General features: G+C 40.8%; 1 protein-coding gene across 5 annotated transcripts in view; it reads right to left on the reverse strand.

Moving 5' to 3' along the window:
* Nucleotides 1-26,904, reverse strand: part of ADGRF1 (adhesion G protein-coupled receptor F1) — a 39,806-nt gene extending 12,902 nt beyond the window's left edge. For 2 of the 5 annotated variants that reach the window (XR_014232704.1, XM_082347567.1), the window contains exons 1-9: nucleotides 23,661-26,904; nucleotides 13,892-13,969; nucleotides 12,271-12,422; nucleotides 10,085-10,142; nucleotides 8,375-8,524; nucleotides 7,233-7,406; nucleotides 5,163-5,263; nucleotides 4,064-4,122; nucleotides 423-574 (exon numbers count right to left, since the gene is read on the reverse strand). Coding sequence is in view for 4 of the 5 variants with exons in the window: in XM_082347567.1 (XP_082203693.1) it covers nucleotides 423-574; nucleotides 4,064-4,122; nucleotides 5,163-5,263; nucleotides 7,233-7,406; nucleotides 8,375-8,524; nucleotides 10,085-10,142; nucleotides 12,271-12,339 (763 nt within the window). In the remaining variant the exon portion in view is untranslated. The remainder of the gene's footprint in view (nucleotides 1-422; nucleotides 575-4,063; nucleotides 4,123-5,162; nucleotides 5,264-7,232; nucleotides 7,407-8,374; nucleotides 8,525-10,084; nucleotides 10,143-12,270; nucleotides 12,423-13,891; nucleotides 13,970-23,660) is intronic. The other 3 variants (XM_082347568.1, XM_082347569.1, XM_082347570.1) reach the window with 3 other exon arrangements.
* Nucleotides 26,905-27,350: the final 446 nt, after the last annotated feature.

The following is a 27,350-nucleotide window of genomic DNA, read 5'->3' on the forward strand; positions in this document are numbered from 1 at the left end:
TGTGTGTGTCTATGTATATCTGTGTGTGTTTGTGTGTCTGGGTGTATGTGAATGACCTGGAAAAAATGCTTTCTTTCCTGGGTCCCTTGGATTATGATTTAGGAATTTCATCAGCCCCAGGGCTCTTCCAGCATGTATACCAGGAAACTATTGCTGAATCATTTCCATCAGCGCCTGCAGTGAATCAGTCTTGTGTGACGTTTACACTAAGAATTGGAGGTCAGCTCACCCATGAGCAACAGTCTGAAATAGTGAGCTGAAATTGAGTTTCATCCTGGTTGGGAGGGGAAACAGCTGCTTGTTTCTACTAAAAGTCAGTCTTAGAACAATTCTGTTTCGGGAACATCTCCAATATATAATACAATCTACTAATTAGGCTCCCCTAATCTACTTGCCTACAGAGGATGGGAATCCAGTGTTACCTTTTCCGAACACTCTGAAAGAGTTGTCTTCTAGTGGAAACAGCTGATGCAGGCCTGTCTTAGCCTTCTTCGCCGCCTGCTCAATGCCTGACAGCAGTTCAGATGTGTTGCTGGAACCAACAACTTCATACCCAGCAATGATGCTTCCATTTCTACGATGATGACGTGGAAAGAAAAATGAGATTCATTCATTCAGTCACTCGAGGCTTATTCTGTGTGGGAATGGCATTGGGTCTGTGGGAATAGATCAAATAGATTTGGTCTTTGCCTTCTTGGAGCTTACGTGCCAGTGGAGAAGGCAAGGCAAGTAAGAAACAAATAACCACTAAATATATATATATATATATATATATATATATATATATATATAATCATAATTATAAATATATATATAATCATAATTATAAATATATATATTATATATATATATATATAATTCCAAATTTTGTTAAGTGTTATGAGAGACAAGTTCAGGGATAGAGTTACAGATGTAGAAAACAAACTTATGGTTACCAGAGGGTAAGGTGGGGGGAGGGATAAATTGGGAGATTGGGATGGACATATACACACTACTATATATAAAATAGATAACTAATAAGGACCTACTGTACAGCACAGGGAACTCTACTTAATACTTTGTAATGGCCTATATGGGGAAAGAATCTAAAAAAGGGTGGATATATGTATATGTATAACTGATTCACTTCGCTGTACACCTGAAACTAAGACAACATTGTAAATCAACAATACACCAATAAAACTTTTAAAATAAAGTTTTCTTCATATAGATCTTTTTAAAAAAAGAATATCAAGTAGACGTGAGGCCCACTTTAAATAAGACTGGTCAGGAAAGGCTTCTCTGTGCAGAGTGTCTTTGAAGCTGGGACCTGAAGGATGAAAAGAAACAGCCAGTGATGCAAAGAAAATTGGTACAGCATGGCCAGCACCTGAGAAGGGCTGGAGGCAAGAAAATGCCTGTGAGTCTGACAAACTTCAAGGCTAACGTGACTAAAATTCAATGAGCAGGTGAGAGATGGATAGGAGATGACCCTCGAGAGGTACCCAGGAGCCAGATGGAATAGGGCCTTTGAGTCTGAATTTCATCTTTTATTAAAAGGTTTTATTCTTTTTGAAAAGGCATGGCATGATCAGGTTTATAATTTAAGATCATCACTCTGGCTGCTGTGTAGAAAACAGGTGAAGGGAGGAAGCAGAGAAGCAGGAAAACTAGTTAGGAAGGAGAGGGTGGTGCCCTGAACTGATTGAGTAGCAGTGTGTGTGGGGAGAAGTGAACTGGTCAGTTTCACGTTGTATTTGAAGATAGAGCCAGAAGACTTGCTAACAGAGCAGATTTTGGGTGTGGGAGAAAGAAACCAGGCAAGAACGACCCCAAAGAATTGAAAAACAAATTGTAGTATATTCATACAATGGACTATTACTGGGCAATAAAAAGGAAGGAATCACTGATACTCAAAAAGCCAAGGATGAGTCTCAAAGGCCTTAGGCTCAGTGAAAGAAGCCAGGCACACAAAAAAACTATATCCTAGATGATTCCATTTAGGTAAAGTTCTAGCATAAGCAAAACCAACCTATGGTGATAGAAATAAGATCAGTGGTTATTTCTGGTAGGGAGGTAGGAATGTGCATGGAGATTGGCTGGAAAGGGGCACAAGGGAACTTTGGGGAGAATGGAAATGGTCTGTCTTGATAGGAGGTGGCGGGTATTAGTATTTGTCAAAGCTAATAAAGCTGTACAATTAAGTTTTGAGCATATCACTGTATGTAAATTATACCTCAATAATTAAGTATAATTTATTGTAAAATAAATCAAGACAGGATAACTCTAAGATTTGGGTCTGTGCAATTAGAAGAACAGCATCTCTGGAAATGAGATGGGGAAGACAGTGGGAGAAGGAGATGAAAGCTTATGACGGGGGGGAGTTGCAGGACTCCCATTTTGGACATGTTACATTTGACATGCCTACTAGAAAATCACCTGGAGATGTTAATAGGCATTGAATATTGGAGTCCAGAGTTTAAGGGAGAGACTGAGGTCAAGTAATAAATTTAGAACCCATCTGTATACAGACGGTATTTGAAGTTATGAAAGCAAGTGAGATAACATGGATTAATTTAATCCTGCAACTCCATGAGGGTTAGGGTTAGGGTTATTCTCATTTTATAGATAAGAGAACTGAGTCCTAAAGAAGTTGGGTCAGGTCATTAATTATTAATTGATGGATATGAACCTCTGGCTCTCTAAAGCTCAAATTCTTAATCACTACATTGAACTAACATTGAACTACATTGAAGTCACAATAAATAAACCCAAATACCCTTTTATGCTGTGATGATCACAATGTGTTTTCATTGATACGGCCCTTCTATAGTGTTTGAAAAGTATTTTTCTATTATTTCATTTTATGTAATGAGGTTAAATTAAATTCCACAGGTATTAACAGTCCTGTTTGACAGATAAATAAATTGAGACTGTGAGAGACTAAGATTTACTTTAGATCATGTATGTAAAGAGTAAAACCAAAATAGTTGTATTTTATAGACTTATCTACTTTTACTGTGATTTTGTCTCCAAATTATTGGAGACAGTTTGTAAGATATATATACATATATATATATATATATATATATATATATATACATAATGGAATATAAATTAGAAATATAAATAGAAAACCAGGACCAAGGAAAAGAAACATGTGAATATTGAATACAAAACTGTTGATTGAGTTTCAATGCTGTCTATGAATTCAATGACGGCAAAGTCAAAAACAGAAGTTAGATTAATTCTATAGACCTTGATATAAGAAAAAAGAAGCAGTGTTTTTCCTAGCACTGAATTTTAAAGAATATTATACATGTGAGCCTTTTTATGGGTACATGAGAGGGCTTAAAGGATACTGTCCAGGACAGTATGTTTATAGCAAAAGTTACTGAAAATTTCCTATAGCTATTCTTTAGCTGTGAAAAAAGTATATAAGAAGTTAAGTTCTCTGACCTCTAAGTCACTTCCTCTATCAAGCAGACTATAAATAGCTGGTAATCAATACACACACAGGTAACTAACCAAATAACTTTTGAACTAAAGTATAAACAAAAGGCTAATTTACTAAATATCTCTTTATTTGCTGTAGACAATGACTACTGGACTTTGAACTGTGGTACATGCATGATATCTACACAAAAATATAATATTTTACCCAAGGAGCCCCTTCTGGCCCCCAGTTATACAACATCACACCCTCTGTGTTTATGGAAGGGGAAAACCCATCCCTCCGCAACCCACAACCCTTGTCACCCCCACTCGCCCCTTCCCATGCATGCACACCACGTCCTCCTGCTTCCTTCCAAGCCATGCGGGTTTCCAATTCTAGTTTCTGATCCATAGCTTCGAGAATGCCATTTAATATTTATATTCGCAAAGGCATTTAAGTGAGAATATAGGCTTTCCTCTTAAGATTTTTTAAAGCACCACAGACTTTTATCCAGTTTTAGTAAGAATCCTACTTCAAAGAGCAGTTGACTTATTTTCTGTCAAGGTCACTTGGAAACAGCATGAGGCATCTTGCAGGACGGGTGCATGATTCCAGGGATGCCCTTCTAAGACCATTGGTATTACTTACCGAAACTGGGTGACTTGAACTGACTCAAAACCTTGGATACTTTTGTACGCTTCTTTCAGCTTTACAAAGAGAGCAAAGAGCAATATGTTGATCTTTGTCCCACACAAGAGAGACATTTGAGCAAAAAATGGTCGCAGACAATAAATAACCAACGGAAGCACCAAGAAAAGGAAAGAGATATGGCGAGAGGTAGTTGCATGTTATAGAAATACATTTAAAATGATAGCAGAGAATGTACACACACACGCCTGTGCACACACATATAATTTAATTTTGAGGTTGCTAATAAAGAATGTAGAACCAACTGCTTAGACTAGAGGTTGGGTCGGGTGCCAGATAATATAATAAATTCACCCAAAATCTATTTTCTCCTTCCCCTAAATAAGCCATTGATTTCAATAGATGCTTAAACTGAATCTACCTGCGAAGTGTTTGTGCATGTCTTCAGTTAGAACCACATCTGAACCACCATCCTAGGTAGAGGTAGTTTTATGTGACTTCATTATGTAGTCCAAAATTTTGGTCAGTAACTCTCTTTAGCCTCTAACAAGAGAGGCTTCTTTAAGGAAAAAATCCCAAATGTTAACAATTGAGCTTAGATCATGAAAACTTTCTTTTGACAAATAAAAATCAGAAAATAATCAAGAAGGCTTGATTCACTTATCTTGTTATGAGAATAAGGTGTAACTTTGTGGCTGAAGACTTGCAAAGAATGAAGATAATGGGACCTTTTATTCTCAAAATAGTGACATTATCTGCAGCCACAGATTCAATATCAGACCTGAGAATAAAGATCCTTAGTACTTAAAAAAAAAAAAAGAAAAGAAAAAAGAAAATAATCAAGATGGCTTGGTTTAATATTACCCTAACAAATGAGCAAAACTAAACACTAAAGAAATGGGAAGAAGTCAACTGCTTAACGCTCCTTGAAAGAAAATGTTCAAAGGACATCACTTGTGGGCAGAGTGATTAACTGCTATGTAATAACTCATTGAAAATGAATAATTAAGAATATGTGTTAAATAAATATGTTGAATTGCAAACATCTGAACTTATGTTTAGCCAACGATTTCTTTTGTAATAAGTAGAAGGTGCTTACTTGAATTTCAATTCCAGTGGTGTATTTGGAGTATAGAGCAGAAGATGAATCCAAAAGGTCTTTTGTAAATCTTTCATTAATTTTGAAAGTACCCCAAACCTCTATGGAAAATAAAAAGAAATTTACAGAGATAAAAATTACTCACTTGATATATTATAGCTTAAAATTACAGAAGTCTAATTCAGCCCATCTATTTGACAGTGGTACTCCAACTCCTTTTTTTCTCCTTTCTTTTTGTCAATTTCTTTTTATGATGAATGTTCACCTAAAGGAATATAGGAAGCATCCATAAAACCGGAATTTTCTTTTGTGGATTTGGAACATAATGGGAAAGTGAGATAATCAAGATGACCTTATAAGCAGGTAAATGAGTAGCCACTCACATGTGGTTATAAAAGGCAGTCACTTATCCCAGTCTAGGCCCTGAGCTTAAACGTTGTCCCTATTTAAAAATTAAAAAAAAAAAAAAAATCACTACTTGCTAACTGCAACTTACCCCTTGCTTACCCATCACTGGTGCTTTTCTCCTCTGGGACAGGTTATTCCCCATCTCTGGATGGACAAATCCTGTGTATCTTTCATTCAGGACTTCGTTAAATGCGCCTCTTTAGCAAGACCTTCCCTGGGCCCCAGATGAAAAGAGTCTTCTTCTCCTTTAAATTCTTACAGTACTTTATCCATACCTCCCTTCCAGCCTCTTCACCTACACATCTATCTGTGAACACACCTCATGCATGTACGTCCCCACTCTACTTTAGGAAGCTCCTTGTCAGTGTAATCCCTGTCTGATCCATCTTTGTATCCCCCAAAGATGGATCAGACTTAGACCACTTTTCAAAGTGTAGGCTTTCATCAAAGTTTGTTGAAGAGATCACATTGTCTTCTTTCATGTGTTAACAGCCTGGCCTCCTCAAGTAGCTTGCTAATTGATTGACAGCAAGAGAAATGCCTCATGGTGACCTCCCAGAATTTGCCCCAGATCTGGGTATAAAGATGGTGCTTAATAAATACGTGTTACTTGGGGCGGGAAGGATTAGGAGTCTGGGATTAGCAGATGCAAACTATTATATATAGGACGGATAATCAACAGGTCCCACTGCATAGCACAAGGAACTGTATTCAATATCCTTTGATAACCCATAATGGAAAAGAATATGCAAAAGTATATATATATATATAGATAGATAGATGTATATAAAACTGAGTCACTTTGCTGTACAGCAGAAATTAAACACAACATTGTAAATCAACTATACTTCAATAAAATTTTTAAAATAAATAAATAAGTGTTACCTTAACCTGAACTGCTGTGGTTCTGGGAAAGGGACCCAGGGAGACCCAGGAAAGCTGGGCTATTTCAGGTCCTCCTTCACTCTTTGCTCCGCTCTACCAAAAGCTGGAGCTTCAAGATAACTGGACTCATCTTTGGGGACATTTCTTAAAAGTCCTTCAAGCTGTTGGAGCCCACATCATCCGGCTCACCCCATCATCCCCTGAACATCAACCTAAGTCAGCAGTAGCTCCCCCAGCATCCACTGGCTCCTAAACTAGACTTTCAACTTTTGTTTAGTTTTGGCAATTCATTCAACACACATATTTGTTGGCAATTTACAGAATTTCTTTCAATATAATCACTAGGTAACCCTCCCTGCTTGTGCACCACTACATTTTTATTTTCTGGAAATTGATGTCGGCCAAAGAAGTCAAAAGAAGGTGGGAAGAAAAACGTTATTTACTCAAGCTGTTCCCCTACTTGGAATTTCAGGGAATCTCCCTAAATCTCAGAAGAATCGTAGAACTGTCGAGGTGAGCTGGATGTACCCCCAGGCTGAGCTGGTGCCCAACATCAGCTTGCATTTCTGAATTTTCTGCACTTATGAAGCTCTCGCTGTGTCCAGCCAAGCCTAGCAGGGTACGTCATCACTGCCCTTCCAACTCCCTGTAAACACTGGCCCTTCTCTGGGAGGCAAAGAGAAACACTGGGGCACAGACCCAGTGGTCCTTCCCTCTCTGTCACATGTGGAGGTGGGAGGGGCCCCAGCTCCCCTCTTGGTATCCTTACACACTTACTTGTTCTCTCACAGAAATGGACACTCTGGGTGAGGTTGTTGAGATGACAATCACAGCTCTGGAGAGATCCCTCCGTGTGAAGGTAGCATTTCTGGGGATCAAGGCACGAGGGGGGAAACCAGGAGTAGCCGTCGTCACAGGCACAGCGCAGGACCCCGTTCTGGATGCCACAGTCTGCACAAAAAACAGAGCTTGGTCTCACGGGACCTGGTTAATAAATTGGCTATGGCTGAGTTCTCATCTTTGGTTCTGATATAGAATCTGAACCAAAAGCTAGAGATATTTCTTTCCAAAAGCTATAAAGGATGAAAACAAGATGGAAACAAGTATGTTTAAGGTTAAGGAAACGTCCCACTCAATTGATACTGAGGTTGGATCAGAAACCCAGCCAACATAAAAATCAAATGTCTGGGGCTAGCATCCAAAAAAAGGATGTGTGCCCAGTAGGTACCACTTAAATGGAGAAAGAAGCAGAAGAGGATATGTCAACCTGAGAGTTATTTAAAGGGTTCTAGATGGTATTTGTCCACTGTCTTATTGGATGCTCCCATCCACCTAGCAGCACTCCCCCAAAGTCCCTGTTAGCAATATGGCAAAGGCAGAGAGACCTTTTTGTTGAGAGTCATGACGAAAAATTTTATTAACCAATCCTGTATGCTTGTGTTGGACCTAAAACTCCCACTAAAAAACCTTTCCTTTTCAATAGACGAAAAACAAAAACAAAAAAAGGGGCAAAGTCACCAGATACTGTTGTGAAAATATGCCCAATGGTGTGCTGTAAATGGTTCTCAAATGTGATCATGCATCAGAATCTTCTGGGAGGGGTCTCATCCCAAAGTTTATGATTCAGTAAGTCTGGAATGGAGCCAGGAATCTGCATTTCTTTTAAGTTCCCTGAGGCTGCTGCTACTATCGGTCTGGGTACCACACTCTGAGGACTCTTGCTTTAGATAAATCATTTAACTTCTCCTAACCCCATTGTGGTGGTCATTAGTGCTGTTGGCCAGATATTTTTTACAAGCATTTATTCTTTTCAGCTACGGATATTGGGCGGATGATTGATTCCCCAGCATAACCTAACCTCTCCCGACTCACACACCACCTTCCCCATCTCCACTCCCAGTTACCAGAGACTGACTCACACGTGGTGGCCTTTGCTCTGATAATCTTCACCGGCCCAGGTAAAAAAAGAGGGTAAGCCTCCAAAAGCTTCAGAAAGTTCTTCACGACTCTTTTCTCCTTGGAATCTCGATAGGCCACCTGAAGCAGCAGCTCGTATTCCTGGAATGGACCTAGAGAGAAAGAGAGACTGTCAAAGCCTTCTTTTCTCAGGCTGGGAGGGAGATACTGCAGAGCAAGTGACCTCGGAGCAATTGTCAGATTCAGCCTGAGGGTCATGGACATGGCTTGGTCACTTCATCCAGACATGGACTAAAAATGAGCATCCCGAGCAAAGCATCAGACCGTCCACAGGTGCCTAAGACACCTCTCTCCTCTGACTTCTGCCAGGCCAGCTGCTCTGTGCTCTCTGACTCACCCCAGCATCGCCCTCCTGACTTTACATACTTCTCAGGTCACATCCAGAGTCAAGTTTCAAGGTCAAGACTGAAGGGAGAAGAGGTGAGAAAGTCCTGGTCACTCTCCCTTCCTCCTCCCCCAGCTCTGGTCTCCTGGACGTTATCTCTGATATAAAACCCCCAGTCTCCTCTTTCCTCTCCAAAGAGCCCTTCCTTCTCCTGTACAAATGTTCCACTGATTAGCTGAGTTTGATACTGAGATGAAATGCACAAGTAAAACCAAACCAAACCTTACTTGAGCCTTGATGCACCCTCACCTCCACCTTATCGTTTCTGAGCAGTACCTTTTGTTTCCCTAAGAAGAGACCATTAGGTGTTTTGGGCTGGGAGAGAAGAGGAATGCCACCCAGAATTCACTTAGGCACATTCACATGAAACTCTGTATGAAGTTCCACGGGGTCTCAGGATCCTCCCAAGGTCCTCTGTGGACCCCAGGCTAAGAATGTGAAGGGCCTCAGAGAAAAAGAGGCAAAAGGTGAACATCCTTTTTTCCTGGGTCTCATTTTGTTATCATCGGCAGTGAAACCGATGGGGGAAAGATTAATGGCTCTGGTTCTGGAGCCAGACTGACTGGGCGTTGAATCCTGCCCCACCTACCCACCGGCCTTGTCAGTTTCACTATCTGTAAAATAAAGATGGCGATTGTACCTAACTCAGAGGATCTTTGTGAGGATTTAATTCATCTAACGCACTTAGAATAGGGCCTGGCACTGGTAAGAGTTCAATGTATACTTGTGCTTTTACCTTTCCATGGCATTCCAAGTTGAAATTCTGGTTTCATTTTCCCAAAGAATTGTAGCCTTGCTACGATGTGGTAAGGTCTATGGCCCTATTAGCACATTGTTGGATAGCAGATTCACGGCACCGTAAAAAGGCTTTTGAGGACTGACCCAGGAATCTAACCACCATCTGTGTGTACCATTGTTTCCAGGAGGAAATATACACAATGCTTGAAGCATCAGACCTGCAAATCAAATTTCAGACCACAACTCATTCCTAGACTGAAGTCTGTGTCATTCATCACATTATTGAGATCAAGATGAAGATGGAAAGGAAGAGTATGGAGCAGCTACTGGCTGGTTACGGGACAGGATACTGTGCCTTTATTATATTATTTCATCCTCACAAGGAATTAATATAACTATCGTTTTACAGATTTGAGGTACTTCACGATGTGCCAAAGATCATAAAACCCATCAGAAGCACTCCTGGGATTTGAACCCTGCTCTCTGGGCTCCAGTGCGTGCTGTACCATGCTATCTGAGGGAGTCTCACCTAGAGGCTTTTCCTTATTCAGAATGAGTTCTTGCTTTGTTTTGATGCCATCATCACTCTGTGAAGAAGAAAAAAAAAAGAATAATTACAGCGAGGCTTGGTCATATTGCATTTCATAAGGCCTTGTTGGATCTCCCAGATAAACTGCAATCATGGATCTAAAATGCAAGCCAGGGATGGTGGGGGAGGGGGCAAAACAGGACGTCGCTGAGGCACCTTTTGAGCACAAACCTGAAGGAAGCAGGAAAGTGAGGATCCCTGAGAAAGAATTTCCCAGGAGGAGGGAAGAGCAGGTGCAAAGGCCCTGGGATAAGAATATGCCTGGCACGTGAAGACCAGAGTAGCTAAGTGGAGTCCGGGAGGCCGGCCAGGAAGTGACGTCAGAGAGTACCTCTGGGGAGGCAGGTTCTGTAGATCCTTCTGGGCTGTGGCAAGGGCTTAGCTTTTGCTTGAGTGGGATGGGAGCCCACTGGAGAGTTCTGAACAGAGGAAAGGTGTGCTCTGCTCCACTTTTTAGAAGGCTCAATCCTGCGGCCGTGTTGGGAATAGACAAGCACCGAAGCAATGAGAGCGTTTCAGGAGCTATCGAAATAATATAGGTGAGAGATGATGAAGGTGTGGATCAGGATGGTAACCATGGAGTTGGTGAGAAGTGTTTGGAGTCTGGATATATTTTAAAGAGAAAACCAGAAAAAAAGATCTAATGGTTTAGACATGGATTATGAGAAGTGTCAAGCGTAATAATAAGTTTTCTGCCTAAGCAGCTGGAGAGACAGTGATACCATTTGCTGAGATGGGCAAGGAGGCAATCTTATGGGCAAAATTAAACCTGAGAGTTTAATTTTGGACATACTAAGCTGAGGGGATATTGGCACCCAACTGGAGATACCAAGTAGGTAGTAGATACGTGAGTGTGGAGTTCGGGGGACAGGTGTGAGAAGGAGACACAGAGTTTGGAGTCATTGGCATGCAGAGAACATTAAAACCATGACCCCAGATGAAAGCATCAAGAAAGTGAGTAGAATGTGGAGAAAAAGGAACCCTCCTACACTGTTGGTGGGAATGTAAATTGGTGCAGCCGCTATGGAGAGCAATAGGAGGTTCCTTAGAAAAACTAAAAAATAGTGTTGCCATATGATCCGGCAATCCCACTCCTGGGCATATATCCAGAGAAAACTCTAATCTGAAAAGATACATACACCCCAATGTTCACTGCAGCACTATTTACAATAGCCAAGACACGGAATCTACCTAAGTGTCCATCGACAGATGAATGGATAAAGAAGACGTGATATAGGTGTGGAATATTACTCAGGCATATAAAAGAATGAAATAATGCCATTTGCAGCAACATGGATGGACCTAGAGATTATCATACTAAGGGAAGTGTGTCAGAAAGAGAAGGACAAATATCATATGATATCACTTACATGTGGAATCTAAAACAATGATACAAACGAACTTATTTACAAAACAGAAACAGACTCACAGACTTAGAGAAAGGACTTATGGTCACCAGAGGGGACGGGGCAGGGGGGGTGGGGGACAAATTAGGAGTTTGGGATTAACAGATACACACTACTATGTATAAAACAGATAAACAACAAGGACCTACTGTATAGCACAGGGAACTCTACTCAAAGTCTTATAATAACCTATAATGGAAAGGAATCTGAAAAAGAATATATATATGTATACATATATATATGTAAAACTGAATCACTTTGCTGTATACCTGAAGCTAACACAACATTGTAAATTAACTATGTAAACTAAACTAAAATATGTAAATTATTACTTCAATTTAAAAAAAGGTTATTGGGAAAAAAAAAAAGAAAGTGAGTATAGGTAGGGAAGAGGCCAAGGACTGCTAATGTCGATCTATATGCTTTTTCTCCATCAAAGAGGCCATAGGAGAGGATGCGCTGAGTTAGAAAAGATCTCCAGTATGGCTTAGTCCAAGATCCTGGTTTTTGCAGTCAGGTCATCTAAGCTCCAAGAGATGAAGTGACTCATCCAAGGCCACACAGCTAATGCTGGTAATGTTGAGACAAGAACCCAGCGCTTCTGATGCCAAGTCTATGAAATTTTGTCATTGCAGTTGCCTAGAGAGTGACGGACGCTCAAAGTGCCAGAAGGACAGAGGGGAGGTGGTAGAGAAGAAAACGGGACGTACACAAACTCACCCCCAGAAAGCCATTCCAGCCCTCGGTGATCATGAAGAAGGAGAAGAGCCAGAGCGTAGGAACTCTCATCTTCCCCTGGTCCCTCCTGGTTCTGGACAGGACATGAACAGCTGGAGTCACAGTCTGTGACTAGACGTGTGCGCCATGCAAGGCTGAGGCACAAAAACAAGTCATTCAAGCCAAAATTTTTAAATGCACATGGAGGTAAAGCCTAGCTGGGCTCATCAGAAGCCCTGAGCATTTGGTTATTTTTTTGCACCAGAGACACCATCACTTCCACTCCCACTGCAGAACTAGTGAATTTTTCTCTTTATAAACCTACTAGAAAATTTCTCCAGAACTCTCTTCTAAGTTTAAGTTTGATCTAAGTGATCAAATTTGACTCAACACAGGCTATTTTAAAATCATGGCTTGCTTAACTTTGCAGCTGGGTGCATTTAATATCCAGGCTTTTATATTTCACTGAGGTTTTCTTTTCATCTCAGTAAAGACAAGCATTCAAACAACCAAGGACCCTAGAACCATTAATATAAAGATAGACTCTGAGTATTTCAGCATAAAAATAATAGTGAACCAATCCAGCAAATTTCCTTCTTCATAGTTCATGTAATTAGCAACCAACTGTCCTCAAGTTCATGGGTATCTTAGAAGAATTTAGACAAAACTCAGCCCATAGTCATGGTCACAAGATTTAATCATTTACAGACAGGTTATTTGGGGGCAATGAAAAAAATCACGAGTTAGAACTGTTCTGTCCAATGTAGTAGCCACTAGCCACATGTGACAGTCTAATTTTAATTAGAATAAATTTAATTTTAATTAGAATAAAATGAAATGAAAAACTCAATTTCTCAGTCATACTAGCCACATTTCCAGTGCTCAATAACCACATGTGGCTAGTGGTTACCATGTTAGGCAGTGTAGACGCAGAACACTTCCATCATTGCCAAAAGTTTTATTAGGCATGGAATATTATTCAGCCTTCAAAAAGAAAAAAATTCTGTCACGTGCTATGAACATGGATGAACCTTAAGGGCATTATGTTAAATGACATAAGCCAATCACAAAATGGCAAGTACTATATGATTCCACTTATATGAGGATCTAAAGAAGTCAGACTCATAGAAATAGAAAAAAGAATGCAGTTGCCAGGGACTGGGAGGAGGGGGTAAAGGAGAGTTGTTATTCAGTGGGTATAGAGTTTCAATTTTGCCAAAAGAAAAAGTTCTAGAAATCTGTGGCACAACAGTGTGAATATATTTAACACTGCTGAACTTTACACTTAAAAATGGCTAAGGTGGTACGTTTTATGTTGTGTAGGGTTTTGTTAACAAAATTTTTTTTAAAGTTTTATTGGCCAGTATTGACAGAACATGAAGGAATACTTCCCTGTGGCCTTCTTCATAGTTGATGTGGTTAGCAACAAATTGTCCTCAAGTTCATGGTTATCTCAGAATAATTTAGACAAAAGTCCATAGTCATGGTCATAAAATTCCCTTTCTCTTTACATCTCCATAGGAAAAGATGAAGAGCTATGATTCCCAAGCTCAATAACCCACCATGGGAACAAGTGCCTGGGGTCAGCAGCACAGAAGCCCAGGGTTGGTTCTCCAGCCCTTACCTTGCTTCCTGGGTGCACTTTAAACTTCACACACGCCCTGCCATCCCAGCAGTACGGCCTCAGGCTTTGCTCTCTGATCTACAAGAAAAGAGAACAGGTGGGGAAGGATGGAGTGAGAGGTGGGGATTAGCAGATGTAAGCTTTTATATATAGAATGGATAACAACAAGGTCCTACTGTATAGCACAGGGGACTGTATTCAATGTCCTGGGATACACCATAATGGAAAAGAATATTTTTAAAAAGAATGTATATATACCTATAACTGAATCACTTTGCTATACAGCAGAAATTAACACACCATTGTAAATCAACTATACTTCAATTTAAAAAAATATTGATTAAAAAAAAGAAAAGAGAAAAGGCGTTAGAGACAGGGTAACGACTCCCACAGATGTGGCCTACATGTCAGCAGAGATTCTTTCTAGGGCTTTCCAGGGCAGCATGAAAAATAAACCATGAGACACATACCCGTTTTGTATTTACCTTCTCCCCTTAGTGAATGGTCCTTGCATGCTCCCACCCACCTGCCTGCCAAGACTCCCCCTAAATCGACTGCTTTAACTCTCTTTGGGCAGCTGTCCAGTCTCCAGATCATTCTTCCCCATCTTGCTTCCCCAGACCTGCTCTGAGCCCTATTCCCTCTAGTCTGTGCTTTCTGCTTTCCAAAAGGGATGGATGTTTGGCTCTGGAGTGGTGTTTTTTCAAATATTTTTGACCCCATAGAAAGAAACATATTTTATAAGATGAGGATATAGATACACACATAATGAAATGTGTATATATCTGTATTATGTATATATATATATATATATATATATATACACACTCACATATAATGAAAATTTTATATATATGTAAAATAGCTGAACAGTTTTGTGAAATAGAACTTCTTTTTCTGTGCCCTTTGGATATTTTCTATTTGTTTTTATTTATATATTTGTTTGTTTGTTTGTTTATTGGTGAATTGCCACGTCCTGCTGAATTTATTTCCCAGTACCTTCCTGGAGTGCAGCCACATTGCAGACGGAGCTTGTGCTCTTTCCAGCCCCTTTCTCAGTTTTCCTCCACTTCCAGGGACCATTTTTTAACATGATCTACCCCCTCTCTTGTGCCAGGGCCTGCTTCCAAACGGGAGGCCTGGCCCTCATATGGCTCTTTCTCTCCATCTCTCTCTCTTTGAAAAATCTCCTTCTCGCATGTGGCATCCAGGCCTGAGGCTGCAAACCCAACGTGAGGAGGCCTGGGTGACAGCTCCAAGCTTTGTGAGGAAACTCTCATCCTCTCAGCCTGTTTATTCTCTCTTCTTCCCATACTGGAGGGTGGAGCCTGGGCTGTCTCCTTGGACTGGCTAGAAATGGTAAAGTGGAACTTAGAATCAGGGTTTCAGACCAGTGATTCCCAGTCATGAATAGCCGGGCTATGAAAAAGGAGGAGGAGGAGCTGGGAAGGAGATGAGGAAACACTTAGGGGCTCATTTGAAAATAATGGTGCCCCCATCCCACAGTAAACCTACTAAATCTTATGCAGATCAGGCACAGCCATGTGCTTTATTAAAGCTTCCCAAGTGACGCTGACCCCCAGACAGCTTTGAGAGCTGTTATTCTAGACTGCTTCTAGGAGAGGGAAAAAGAGTTCTGCCCCGAGGCTAATACTGTGACTTGAATTCTCCTTTGGAGTTTGGGACCAAACGTCAAATTTATCAAAATGTTTTCTTTGCTTCCTTGGTGCACTCAGCTCCCTCTGGGGTAGGGTTGGAAGACTGACTTTCAGATAAATAACAAATAATTTTTTAGTGTAAGTATGTGCCACACAATATTTGGGACACTATTCATTGTCCAGAATTACAGCTGTTTTTCTGAAATTCGAATTTAACTGGGCTGTATTTGACAACTAATCAAAAGGAGGAAAATCGTATCTCCAGGGTCATGGGTCAAAACAGGCTCCGTGGCTAGCCTGCAAAGGCTTCGGGTCCTGGAGTTTATCAACCAGATGCCTTTTGACATTTTTTTAGGCTTTCTATGCCTCGGTTTGCTCATCTATAAGATGGGGAAAGTCGTATCTAATTCAGAGGTTTTTCGGAGAATTGAATGAGTAATTGAGTATAGAGGACTCAGAACAACGCCTGACAGGTGGTGAGCCTCAACGATCGATAGCTGCTAATATTAGTACGACTAGCATTTCAATCTCACCACCAGTTTTTGTAGTTACTTGTTGGATTGTGTCAGAATTTGACTTCAATCTGAGTCAAATTAACTGATCAAATAAAAGGTGCTCCTGGGTTGACGGCTAGCACTGTATAAATGGAGGGATCCCAGCTTCGAGGTAGTAAAAATACATTTTTACAGTAACTCAGTTATCTGACTCTAAAGAGGGTCAAGAAATATTGTGTGTGTGTGTGTGTGTGTGTGTTGAGGAGGTGTAATCTTAAATCCAACTTAACTTTGCCTTCACTAGAGGCAAACCCCGTGGTATTTTCAGCACATCCCTTCTAAGCTGGAAGGGTCCTGATTATCTAAAAAAATATCCTCAGAATCCATGTTCCCTTGCCATAGACGAGAAGCTGTTTTTGTCATCAGAGTGTGTGTGCTTGCTTACAACACACGTCTCTCTGTGCAGCTGGGGGCCAGCGAAGCCTGACCTACAGCTGTGTTGGCCCCGGCGTCCATGGGAAGGCTTGGCCGTGGTGGGACTCCCCTCATTTCCTTGAATTCATTCAAGTGAATTCATTCCTGATAATCCCTGTCCTTCAGTTTTTAGAGAACAATCATTAGAATTTGCTATTACGCCTCTGGAGACAGCTGCCCATTGTCTCCTCAATCTTCCAGTTATGTATTTATGGATCCAAATATCATTTATTTATATCAACAGCTGTCTCCTTATCAACAGTGGTGCTTAACTGGCACTGCTCTCACCTACATTTTCCAGCATTTTTAGCAACATTCTATTCTTAGGCAGAGTTAAACTCTTGGGCTGTTTTCCTGGCATCAATATTTATGGGATTATGTTTCTTCCTCTATAAATAGAAGAATTCCCAGTAGAACTGTCACCCTCCTCTCTGCCTTGGATTCACATGTGCACACATGCATAACACACACACACACACACACACACACACAAATGGAAAGAACAGATCTCCAGCTGGGATCTGAAAGAAATCAGGATTCAAATAGAACTGATTAATAGGCAGAGGACCTTTAAAATCTTGGTGTTATTTTACCTCTTATTTTATAAGTTTTTGGTCACATTTTCATTGGGATCTGCCTTTGTATGGGAGTCCTTGGGCCATTTGCCTTTGAGAAGAGTTTCTTTGCATTCCTTTCAGTAGGCAGATATGGTAGAGAAGACAGGTGGGAATATAGGTGGGAGACAGAAAAGATAACCAGTGTCATATATGGAAAAATGTTTGGTGGTTTGGTAATTTTTATGAGCTAGACCAACTTCTTTTGGAAGGACTCTAAAGTTATTTAAAAGTTCAGTGAGTGTCTGTACAAACATGTGTTCCCAGTAAAATTTTAAACACATATTTTATATTTCAGCATGTTTTTAGTGTGTTCATGTTGAATAAACTTAGTGGGAAGAGACCTAGATGAATTAGACCCTAACTTCAGCATTGTCCCTTATCTGCTAGAATTTGTGAAAGTTAAAAAGAAAACTTGCTGGACTCAGTTTCCTTTTCTATAAAGTAAGCAAGAAAATAGGGTGCACTCAGATCTGTTCACATTCAGATTCCATTATTATATGCCCATTTCCCAGTTTCTATTTGTATATGTAATTGTTCTTTTCATTAGTGTCTGCCAGTCATCACATCTGAGCCTAGAAAGATTAAATTTTTTTTTTACTGGACTCTGTTCCTGTGTCCTCCTCACACTGATTATTCTCATTCCTGAACATCTTTTGAGATGGGCTGAGAACCTGATAAGAATTAAGCCCTTCGGTTGAGAATAGCGGTAGGTTTTTTAAGAACTACGGAGTTATAAGGCTGGAAGAGACAAAAGGAATTACTTAGCTAAGTTGTCCCTTTCCTTGCGACACTTTACCAATCTGCTAAACTTTGATTTGTCCAATCACTTGTGTATCGAGAGCCTTGTGTATTGAGCGCCTCCAATTTCCCAGGCAGGGTGTTCGTGCCACCCACTTGGGGAAACTCCAAGAGCCATGATCAGACCTACTTTTGAAAACAACTGCCGGGTTGCTGGAGTCTCTCTGTTCCAAGGGCCCTATTTAAACTCTCCGATGTTTCATTGAATGGATCTCCCTTCGGAGTCCAGTTTGTGACCATGCCTCTTATCTGATTCTTTTCCATCCAAAAATTGAGATACATTTTTGACGAGGCCCTCTGTCCTTTGCCACGAATCGGAACTTCAGCTAGAGAGCATTTCTCCTGTTGCTGGTGCTGTCAGCCTAGCTCAGCTGTCTGCTTCCTCCTCACAAGGATTCTGGTTTTTTTAAATTCATTTATCTCTGCTTTGTTTCTTAGAAGAGATACAGAATGACTTGTCATTCTTAGCTCGTCACCCAATACTGCTTCGGGTGTACTGGTTGAGTTTATCACTCACAGACAAGTCTAGCTCAATTCTGTTGTAAAAAGCCTGACCGCCAGCCTCAAGGGTTGGCTCTATTCCAACCCCCTGTAACTGAGGATTTGCTCCTGTCACTCATGGTTCAGTAGAACACAAGTTACCACCAAGCCCTTAAAGCGTGATTAACGGCATTCCAGAAAAGGTGCCAAGCTCTTTCTTCAGCCAAGACTTCAGCTTAGCAACTGGGGACCCAGCCTTCCTGGAATCCCCAGGTCATTGTTTCCCAGCTTCCCCACTCGAATTTGCTTACTGACAATCAGTAAAGCCCAGAGAATTTGACCTTCCTCTTGGACTGTTTGCTTGAAAAAAGTACCAGAACCGCACTCAAGGGCGGGGATATTTACATAAGAAGAAATAGGATAATTCTTTCTCATTTACAAAATGCTTTCATATGTATTGCTTTAATTATTTTGGCAATTAAGTGGGAATTATTTTGGTTTTACACTTGTGTAAAATGAGGAGGGTAAACCTAAATTCTAAATAAAAAGAATGTATTGACTATTTCCTTAAGTTTCTCTCCCCCAAAGAACCTGTTATTTCTATTGGACTCTGGGCCCAGTTCATTTTGTTGCTTGGGCCATGATTTTAATAGAGTCATGATTATTAACATGATCCCCATCTGAGTTCCTGACAATTAAGCTTTCTTTATTCAGGAAAAAGAAGAATATATGTTTCAAAGCTATCCTCCTAACAATGTGAGTGTCACCAGTGTCCAAGGAAACTCAGCTCTTCAAGGGAGAAAGCACAATTCGTCAGGCCTACTGGAAAGAACCTACAGAACAGGTTTTGTGGGGTCTTCATGGGTGAAAGGTCAGATTAAGGACGTTACAAACTGTTCTTGCGTGATCTATTTTTAAATAAGAGTAAAACAATATCTGACTTTTCATTCAGTGCTCACACTGCTAAACCTCAATTGTTTCAAATCTACCAAAAAACACTCATTCTTTAAGCTTCCCTAAGCATATTAACAGTGTTTTCATCATCATTTCCTAATAAGTAAAAGCACATTTTCCAATCATGTTCCCCAAATGATTTTTCTAGAAATAAAGCCAGTTGCCTGGCATTCTACCTATCCTGCAAATATCGTGCCAATCCACACTCAAAAACCTTCTGGGCTTCACGTTATGTACAGACAAAAATCTAACACATTATCAGGGCAAATTTGTTATTTAGACTCCTATAATCTGCCTCAAATGTTCCTTCTGTTAACCTTCTTCTTGTGCATCTTTAATTCCAGGTTATTACATTTTGAGTTTTGATAGACATGGCCAAATGGCCCTCCTAATTTGTACCATTTACAGTCCCTGGTAAGGTGTAGAAATGCCTGTTTCATCACACTGGCCCCAACATCTTTTTAATATTTGCCAAACTGACAGGCAAATATTTATCTAATTGCTTTAATTTTTATGCCTTTGATTATTAATAAAATGAAGCATTTTTTCAGATGTTTAGTGGTCATTTATATATTTTTTTTTCTGGCTTGACTATTTAAGTCATTGTCCTAAGTGTCTCTATTGGAATGTTCACCTATTTCTTAAGAACTGCTTCTAGGAGCTCATCATAGCATGGATATCAGCTCTTTGTCACTTGTGTTATAAATATGTGCTTATCATTTGTCTTTTTTTTTTTTTTTTTTTTTTTAAAGGGCCATGATGAATGTTGCTCAACTTTTTTTTTTTTTTTTTTAATTTTATTTATTTATTTATTTATTGTTGGCTGTGTTAGGTCTTCATTTCTGTGCGAGGGCTTTCTCTAGTTGCAGCGAGCGGGGGCCACTCCTCATCGCGGTGCGCGGGCCTCTCACTATCGCGGCCTCTCTTGTTGCGGAGCACAGGCTCCAGATGCGCAGGCTCAGTAGTTGTGGCTCACGGGCCCAGTTGCTCCGCGGCATGTGGGGTCTTCCCAGACCAGGGCTCGAACCCGTGTCCCCTGCATTGGCAGGTTCTCAACCACTGCGCCACCAGGGAAGCCCTTATCATTTGTCTTTGGTCTTTAACTTTTTACGTTGTCCTGTTCGGCACAAAAGTTTAAGACATTCGTCAATGAATGTCTCTGTCAATCCTTTCCATTATGGATTTTAAATTGGGGTCAGGCTAAGAATTTTTTTTCTATAAAAAGATGGTAAACATATCCTCCTATATTATCTTCTAACACTTCTTTAAGGGAGTTAGTTCATTTGTTTGTTATATACTTTTAAATTCTCAGTCCTTCTGGAGTTATCTTAGGTTTCAGTATAAAATAGGGGTTTACTTTCATTTTCCTCCAAATGAATAACCAGTTACACTAACTACATTCCTTGACTAAACCATTCTTTATCAAGACCACCTGTAAAATTCTTTATCAATTTTAAAGGTGCACATGGTCATATAATAAAATTCTAACCTAAATATTTTTAAAATTCTATGCTGTGTCTTTTCTTTTGCTAGTTACTTGCTTAATTGGCATCTTGGTCGACAATGTAGAAGAGTGTTATACGCCTAAGAAATATGTCTTTCTCTTCTTAGAAATAATTAGCCCGATTCTCTTAAGAGATTAAGCATAGGAATGTCTTTAAGCGAAATTAGGCTAACGTACAAACACAAGTGTGAAAGGTCGTCATGGAAAATATAATCTGCTTAATACAAAACCTCTTTACCCAAAACTTTGCAGGTGTGAATCTGTTCTGTTGTGACAAAGCTGTCCTAACACCACAAATTTAGAGTAAATGCCTGCTTATCCCTAATAATAAAGGAATTCTTATGATCAGGTTTTTAAAAATTTTGTCTTATGAGAAAGAAGCAACTGATAAGGAAATTATCTTCAAGACTTTATTTAAAGTCTTTAATTTAAAAGACTTTCTTTAAAACAAAACAAAAAAAAACCACTAGCGTTTCCATGGTTTGTGGGCCTCTGGGGATTAAAGACTGACGTTCTCACTGAGAACCCAGAGACACGATGAAGACCAGATAACCTTCAACAAGATTTAACTATATTTTGCACATTTTAGGGCTACATACCTCATGGCTGTTCACCTCTTTGCATTTCATTCTTTCAACCGACTGTGCATGGGAAATTTACTATAATTCTAGGAAATGCCAGGGCACTTTCACACTTATTAATTCTTATGGATTTTTGGCCTCAACATGCCAGAGCCCAGGTTTTCAGCTGCCGTCGAACTGGAGCCTTGATGAGATTATCTGTGGCTTGCTGGGGAGGGGGCGTGGTAAGGAGCCCCGCCCACCCCCCCGCCCCGCCCGGTTCTGTGTACTACAGTGGTGGAATTCAGCAAGGCTAGAACCAGCTGGGCATGGGAGAGAGGATGATGATCTAGATCTTTTGCACCATCCCTCCAGGTTCCTAAGATTATTTTCATAGCTCTCAAGACCGTGTATCCAGTCCAGAACTATGGAGACCTTGACATCCTGTAAGCATGTCTCTGCTCAGACACACTCTATGTAGCTATGGGTATTCCCTGCCAAAGACCTTTAGAAAGAGAACAAGGCAGACTGTTGTGAAAGTGGCGGAGACATATGTTTAGATTGGGTAGAACGTGGTTTCTTAAAGAGCGGCCGTAAGCAAAACTCTGAATTCAGTGACACTGTCCTAGGGATGCCATCCCTCTACTTTCTGGGTCGTTCACCCTGGGGACACACCGCTGCCCCTGCTCATGTCCTTCCGTACCCAGTACCCTCTTGCTTCATCCAGTTCACACTTGCTGCCAGCCAAAGTGCTAAAAAATGTCACTGACACCCTAGTTTGAATGAATGTGTTCACTTACTTTTCCTAGGAGGATATTTGTATCCCTTTAATTGTGGAATGAATGACACCAGAGGGCATATGGATGCCACAGTATTGTGCTCGCCTAACCCTCAGCGCCACAAGAGATAAACCCTGTGATGGGAACCCTGTCCTTGCTTTTAAAAAGGAATAAAGAAATACACTGTCTTTTTAGAGAAGCAAGACATATGTACCTTTGAGGCCTGTCGGCAACAATTTCCATCAACTTGCGGTCATGCACAGAATAGGAGTGTTTGAAAGTCAAGTTTCTAAGACTCAACACAGGCAGGTTCTCATCTGAACACTTCATGCTCATGGCTACCATTTTGCAAATCAAGTGACCAGAATAAGAAAAGCTAAATAATTTGCTCAAGGTTATGTTACTTGTTAATGGTTGAATAAAGTACTATATGTGGCTATACAATATACAATCCCTTTAAATTTGGGTTATGGTTGAATAATTAATAGTGGTTTTATTAAGAACATAACAAAAGGCTTGTGCTAATACTCTGATAAATTATAGAATGTACTTTTATCTGTTTTTGTTACTTCTCTTGTCTCTGTAATTTCCAGCCTATGTGTGTTATTATCAGGTTTAGTTTAATGGATTTCTCCATGGAAATGCCAAAGTCATCATTTTTCCACATTTCTCCACCCTGACCTTCTTTCTATACCTCCTTTGGTAACTTCTCATTATTTAGTATCTGGCCTGGATGGAGTACATAGAATATCAGGTTTGCATAAATTAATTCTTCATGAAAAAGAAGAAAAAGGAAAAGAAAAATGACTAATTTTCAAGGACTGTCAGAAAATATAGTGTATCGCTTTATATTTATTTGGGGAGGGAGCAGAGGAAAGGATTAAAAGGGTCAGTTTGTGGATTTTTTAGAGTCCAGAGAAGGAGTTAAGGGAAGGGAAGCACTTCCTGGAAATATACCAATTAGGTCAAAGCTTAAACTAATTCATCCTAAAGTGAAAATAAACTTGATCTTATCAAGAATATTTTTATTTCAAGAGATGGCTAGGGGAAATCTATGACTAATTCATGGAAGCCGCGAGATTGACATTTTTAACAATTACCCTTGGCCGAGCCTTCTTTATTCCAGTCAATCCATCTCCCAGGCACACCCCCAAGAATAGGGGTTACCGTGTTGCAATCGATAGAGAGAAGGCTGTGCTTTGAGTCAGCAAACCTCTAGTCTGAGACTCACCAAACATCTCGATTTATATAATTACCGAGAAGCTGAACTCTGTTGTATCTGCTCATTGTTTTTTCCACTCTCTGTTCCTTTAGTTACCCTTCTTTAGGAAATGAGATATTGAAATCAGAGTTTTCCCCATGGGGAGGGGAAAATTCATCTCAGATTAACAGGTAGTAAGGATGATAGTAAGACACATTCTAAGGAATCAAATCACAGCTTTGGGGCTTACCTGTGATTCCTCCTCTCTTCACATCACAGCCCCAGTGAGCCCTTCCTCTGGGGTAACCGTGGCTCAATCACTTCTTGTTCTGTTTGGAAAGATAATCGTAATATCTGAGCCACAGGAGCTCGCTGGCAGGCGTACAGGCCACTGATTCACCAGCAACTCCTGCAGCACGTTGCTGCCCAGTAGGCAGACAAGCCCAGAACACACCCCCTTCAAGAAGGAAGGGAGAAATACCTTTATGTTGACTCTCCCTCCCACTTAAGTCCCTATCAGGCCTGGTAAGAGGAAAGAGCTCAGAGCCCAAGACCTAATGATTCTCCCAGCACACAGAAATCACAGAAGGAAAGTGGGAGGAAAATGCTCTAGGGGAATGCAGGACACTTCTGTCCTAGATTCATGTGTCACACGATGCCACTCTGTCAAGCTTTCACATCCAGCCTCTCGACACCCAGGGTCATAGCCCATAAAGCAGAAGGAATGTAGCCTTTCACGCATAAATTTCAGCTGGGGAGAGGTGGGTCTTTCCAGTGAGGTAAGGGGAGGGGGAGAGGTAGATATTATTTTTCCTTTTCCCACCTTCTCACTCAAGGCTGAAGAATCAACCTGCTACTTTCCCAGACAAAGGCACCTCGGACTTCTGGGTGGAATACTATGGAATGGGGGTGGGCAAAAGAGAGCGACGGCGTGCATGCCCAGGGCAAATGCTTTCGGTATGTTCTTTGTCCTTAGAAAACCTCGTGCTAAACCTAACTTCTTTCATAAGTTTCTTTCTAAGGAGTCATCCGATTTGAAAGCTGACACTCCACATTTACCAATGACTTGAGGTAGTTGACACTTTAAACCACTCTATAACTTACAAATGATTTGAGGCGGCTTACAATACTAATGCATAAAATTACATTAGAATAGACATAAAGAAACATAAACTATAAAAGTTCTATACATAAACTATATGTATGTACATGAACTATAAAAAGGGGAAGCTATAAGAGTGGAGAGTCACAGGAATAGAGACGTAGACATAGAGGACAGACATGTGGACATGGTGGGGGGGGGAGGGAGGGTGGGATGAACTGGGAGATTAGGTTTGACATAAATACACTACCATGTGTAAAATAGATAGCTAGTGGGAACCTGCTGTATAGCACAGGGAGTTCAGCTTGGTGCTCTGTGACGACCTAGATGGGTGGGATGGGGGGGAGAGGGAGGTCCAAGAGGGAGGGGATATAGGTATACATATAGCTGATTCACTTCATTGTACAGCAGAAACTAACACAACACTGTAAAGCAATTTTACTCCAATAAAAAAAAAAAAGAGAGTCAACTAAGAAAAAGAATGTAAATAAAAACCTATGAGGTAGTTACAGTGTTTTGTAAATTTAAAATGTAACTCTAGGGACAGAGCTTCCTAGCAATGAAATGAGGAAGCTAGTCAGATACATTGTTCTTATTATCAGAAAAGAGGAAGCATACATTTTCTCAGGAAGGACAAAATGGTCTTCAGGGCACTAAAATCTAACAGAAGTCTCTCTCTTTTTTTTTTTTTTTTAGAGTGAACAATATTCCCAATATATTAGGGTCCATATTTTCATTCTGAATACCTTTAGTGCCAATCAGGCCTAAACTCAATGTGATCCTCTTGTTTCCAACACCATCTGGGCCACTTGGTCCTCATCCTGTCTCTTCATGACCAGGTCTAGATCTGGTCCAGTGGAAGAGCTGTCAAGAGAACAAAGCCATTCTGACAACCTCCAATAGTTCAAGGGCATCAACCATCTCTCCTGTGTCCCCCACCAGCCTGGGTGGAATAAAGCTGATCTCATAATTTAGTCAAGTTAATTCTCTTCTCCTCATGTGCTTTTTCTGAAGGGTTCTGTCTGTTTTCAGGATCCACCAATGGTACGTGGAGACCAAATTTCCATTCAATACGAAGGGTCGAGGACTTCTAGAACTATATACTCTTACTCAGTTGATCCAATGTCTAACATTCTAGGATTAGGTACCATATTTTCAGTTCAGTGCTGCCCTTTTCCTATTGTCTGTATGAAAACGCAGGAGCTTGTAGGAACATATAAGTCACTGACATCTCAGTGGGAATGTGTCTATAAAATGGACTAATAATTTATTAATTACTTAGGGAGAAAGTAGCTATGGAATTGGGTGGGGGGCGAGGGGGAGGGGTAAGGAAACGACAGAAGAGCAGACTAAGTGGCCGATCAGTGTGGAGCTCAGCGTGGTGAGGGCTGGCAGCTCGTATGGCAGCTCTGTTATTCACTTCCAGCTCTTTTTATCATGAAGCCCAGCAGCTTCCTAGGGGCTGGTGTATAGCCCTCAGAACCAAAGGGACCCCTACAGTTTCTTATTAGATCAAAACCATTTAGCAGATACTAGAAAATTAGGCAACCAATAAACATCAGTGATTTCATGAGTACATTGATTTTGGTGAAACCCTGAATTCAAATAAATGTATGTGTTTAATAGCTAATTCCATATTTTATAGAAGGAGATCATAGTATGCCCCATATTTAGGTGGTTTCACAAAAAGGGTTACCGATGACTCACCACCAAGCCATTTAATCACCCCTTCTAGCTTCCTCCTAGTAATATGCTAACACACGCGATGCTGAATTTTTCAATATTTCCTGGTTAGGGGATGGGGCTCCCCCATCACTGCAGAGGACAAAGAGCAAAAGGAAGAAGCATGCTTTGAGCCTTGTGGTGACATTGTGACATGTCTTTGTTATGAGCCCAAGAAGAGCCACCTTCTGCGAAGGCAGAGCTGAGAAAGTGTTGCTGCTCTGGTGTGATGGTAATGCTCCTTCTACCCCCAAATCTCACTCACTAACCTATGAAGCAGAAACAAGGTTGTTCACCTGAGGGTACAAAGGCAGCTAAACCAATGCGTTTTGGTCCATCTGGTCAACTTGACATTTTTTTCTCTGGTGAACTTGACCACAGAGCTTCCTTGGCGAGTCTGGGTCCAGCATCCTGCAAATGCTGAAGAAGAACAAGAAGGAAGACCTGGGGCTGAGGAAGAGCTTCAGGCCTCCTAACTTGATCTGTTTGTTTTGGTCTGATGGCTTGGTTTCCCAGCAAAAGAGTAGAGTCACAGGAATAAGCAGCAACGAGACTGAGGCTTAGGAGAAAGGAAATAGCAAACAGAATCGTGTTACTGGAACTAGTTATCTAACTCTTATGACCTCAACAATCTTTCCCTGAGTGACAGCTGTGGGGTTGAGACATATATCTGAATATCTGAAGGATTCAGACAAATATCTGAATTTGATCAGCAGGTGGACCTGCGAAGGACATGTACCCACGCTGAGGAGTGTCCTTCCATCAGAAGTGCTGGGTATCCTTTGCGTTTGGTCTTTGAGAAGCTCTGATCCAGGGGCTGCAAACACAAAGGGCCACCTTGAATGACATGGTGATTCAAGGGAGGGATAGGTCCTGAACTGTTTCCAGTGGCTTTATTCCATAATTGTGAAAGGGTTAAATGCAATTTTAAAAATTCAGGTATAATTAGAAAAAGAAACTGAAAGGAGAAGTAAAGAGGGGAAGAGTTGACTGTAAAATGTAAATTACAGGGCTTCCCTGGTGGCGCAGTGGTTGAGAATCTGCCTGCCAATGCAGGGGACACGGGTTCGAGCCCTGGTCTGGGAAGATCCCACGTGCCGCGGAGCAACTGGGCCC

This window comes from Balaenoptera borealis (assembly GCF_965194805.1).
Source record: "Balaenoptera borealis genome assembly, chromosome: 12".
In the NCBI taxonomy this organism is placed as follows: Eukaryota; Metazoa; Chordata; class Mammalia; order Artiodactyla; family Balaenopteridae; genus Balaenoptera; species Balaenoptera borealis.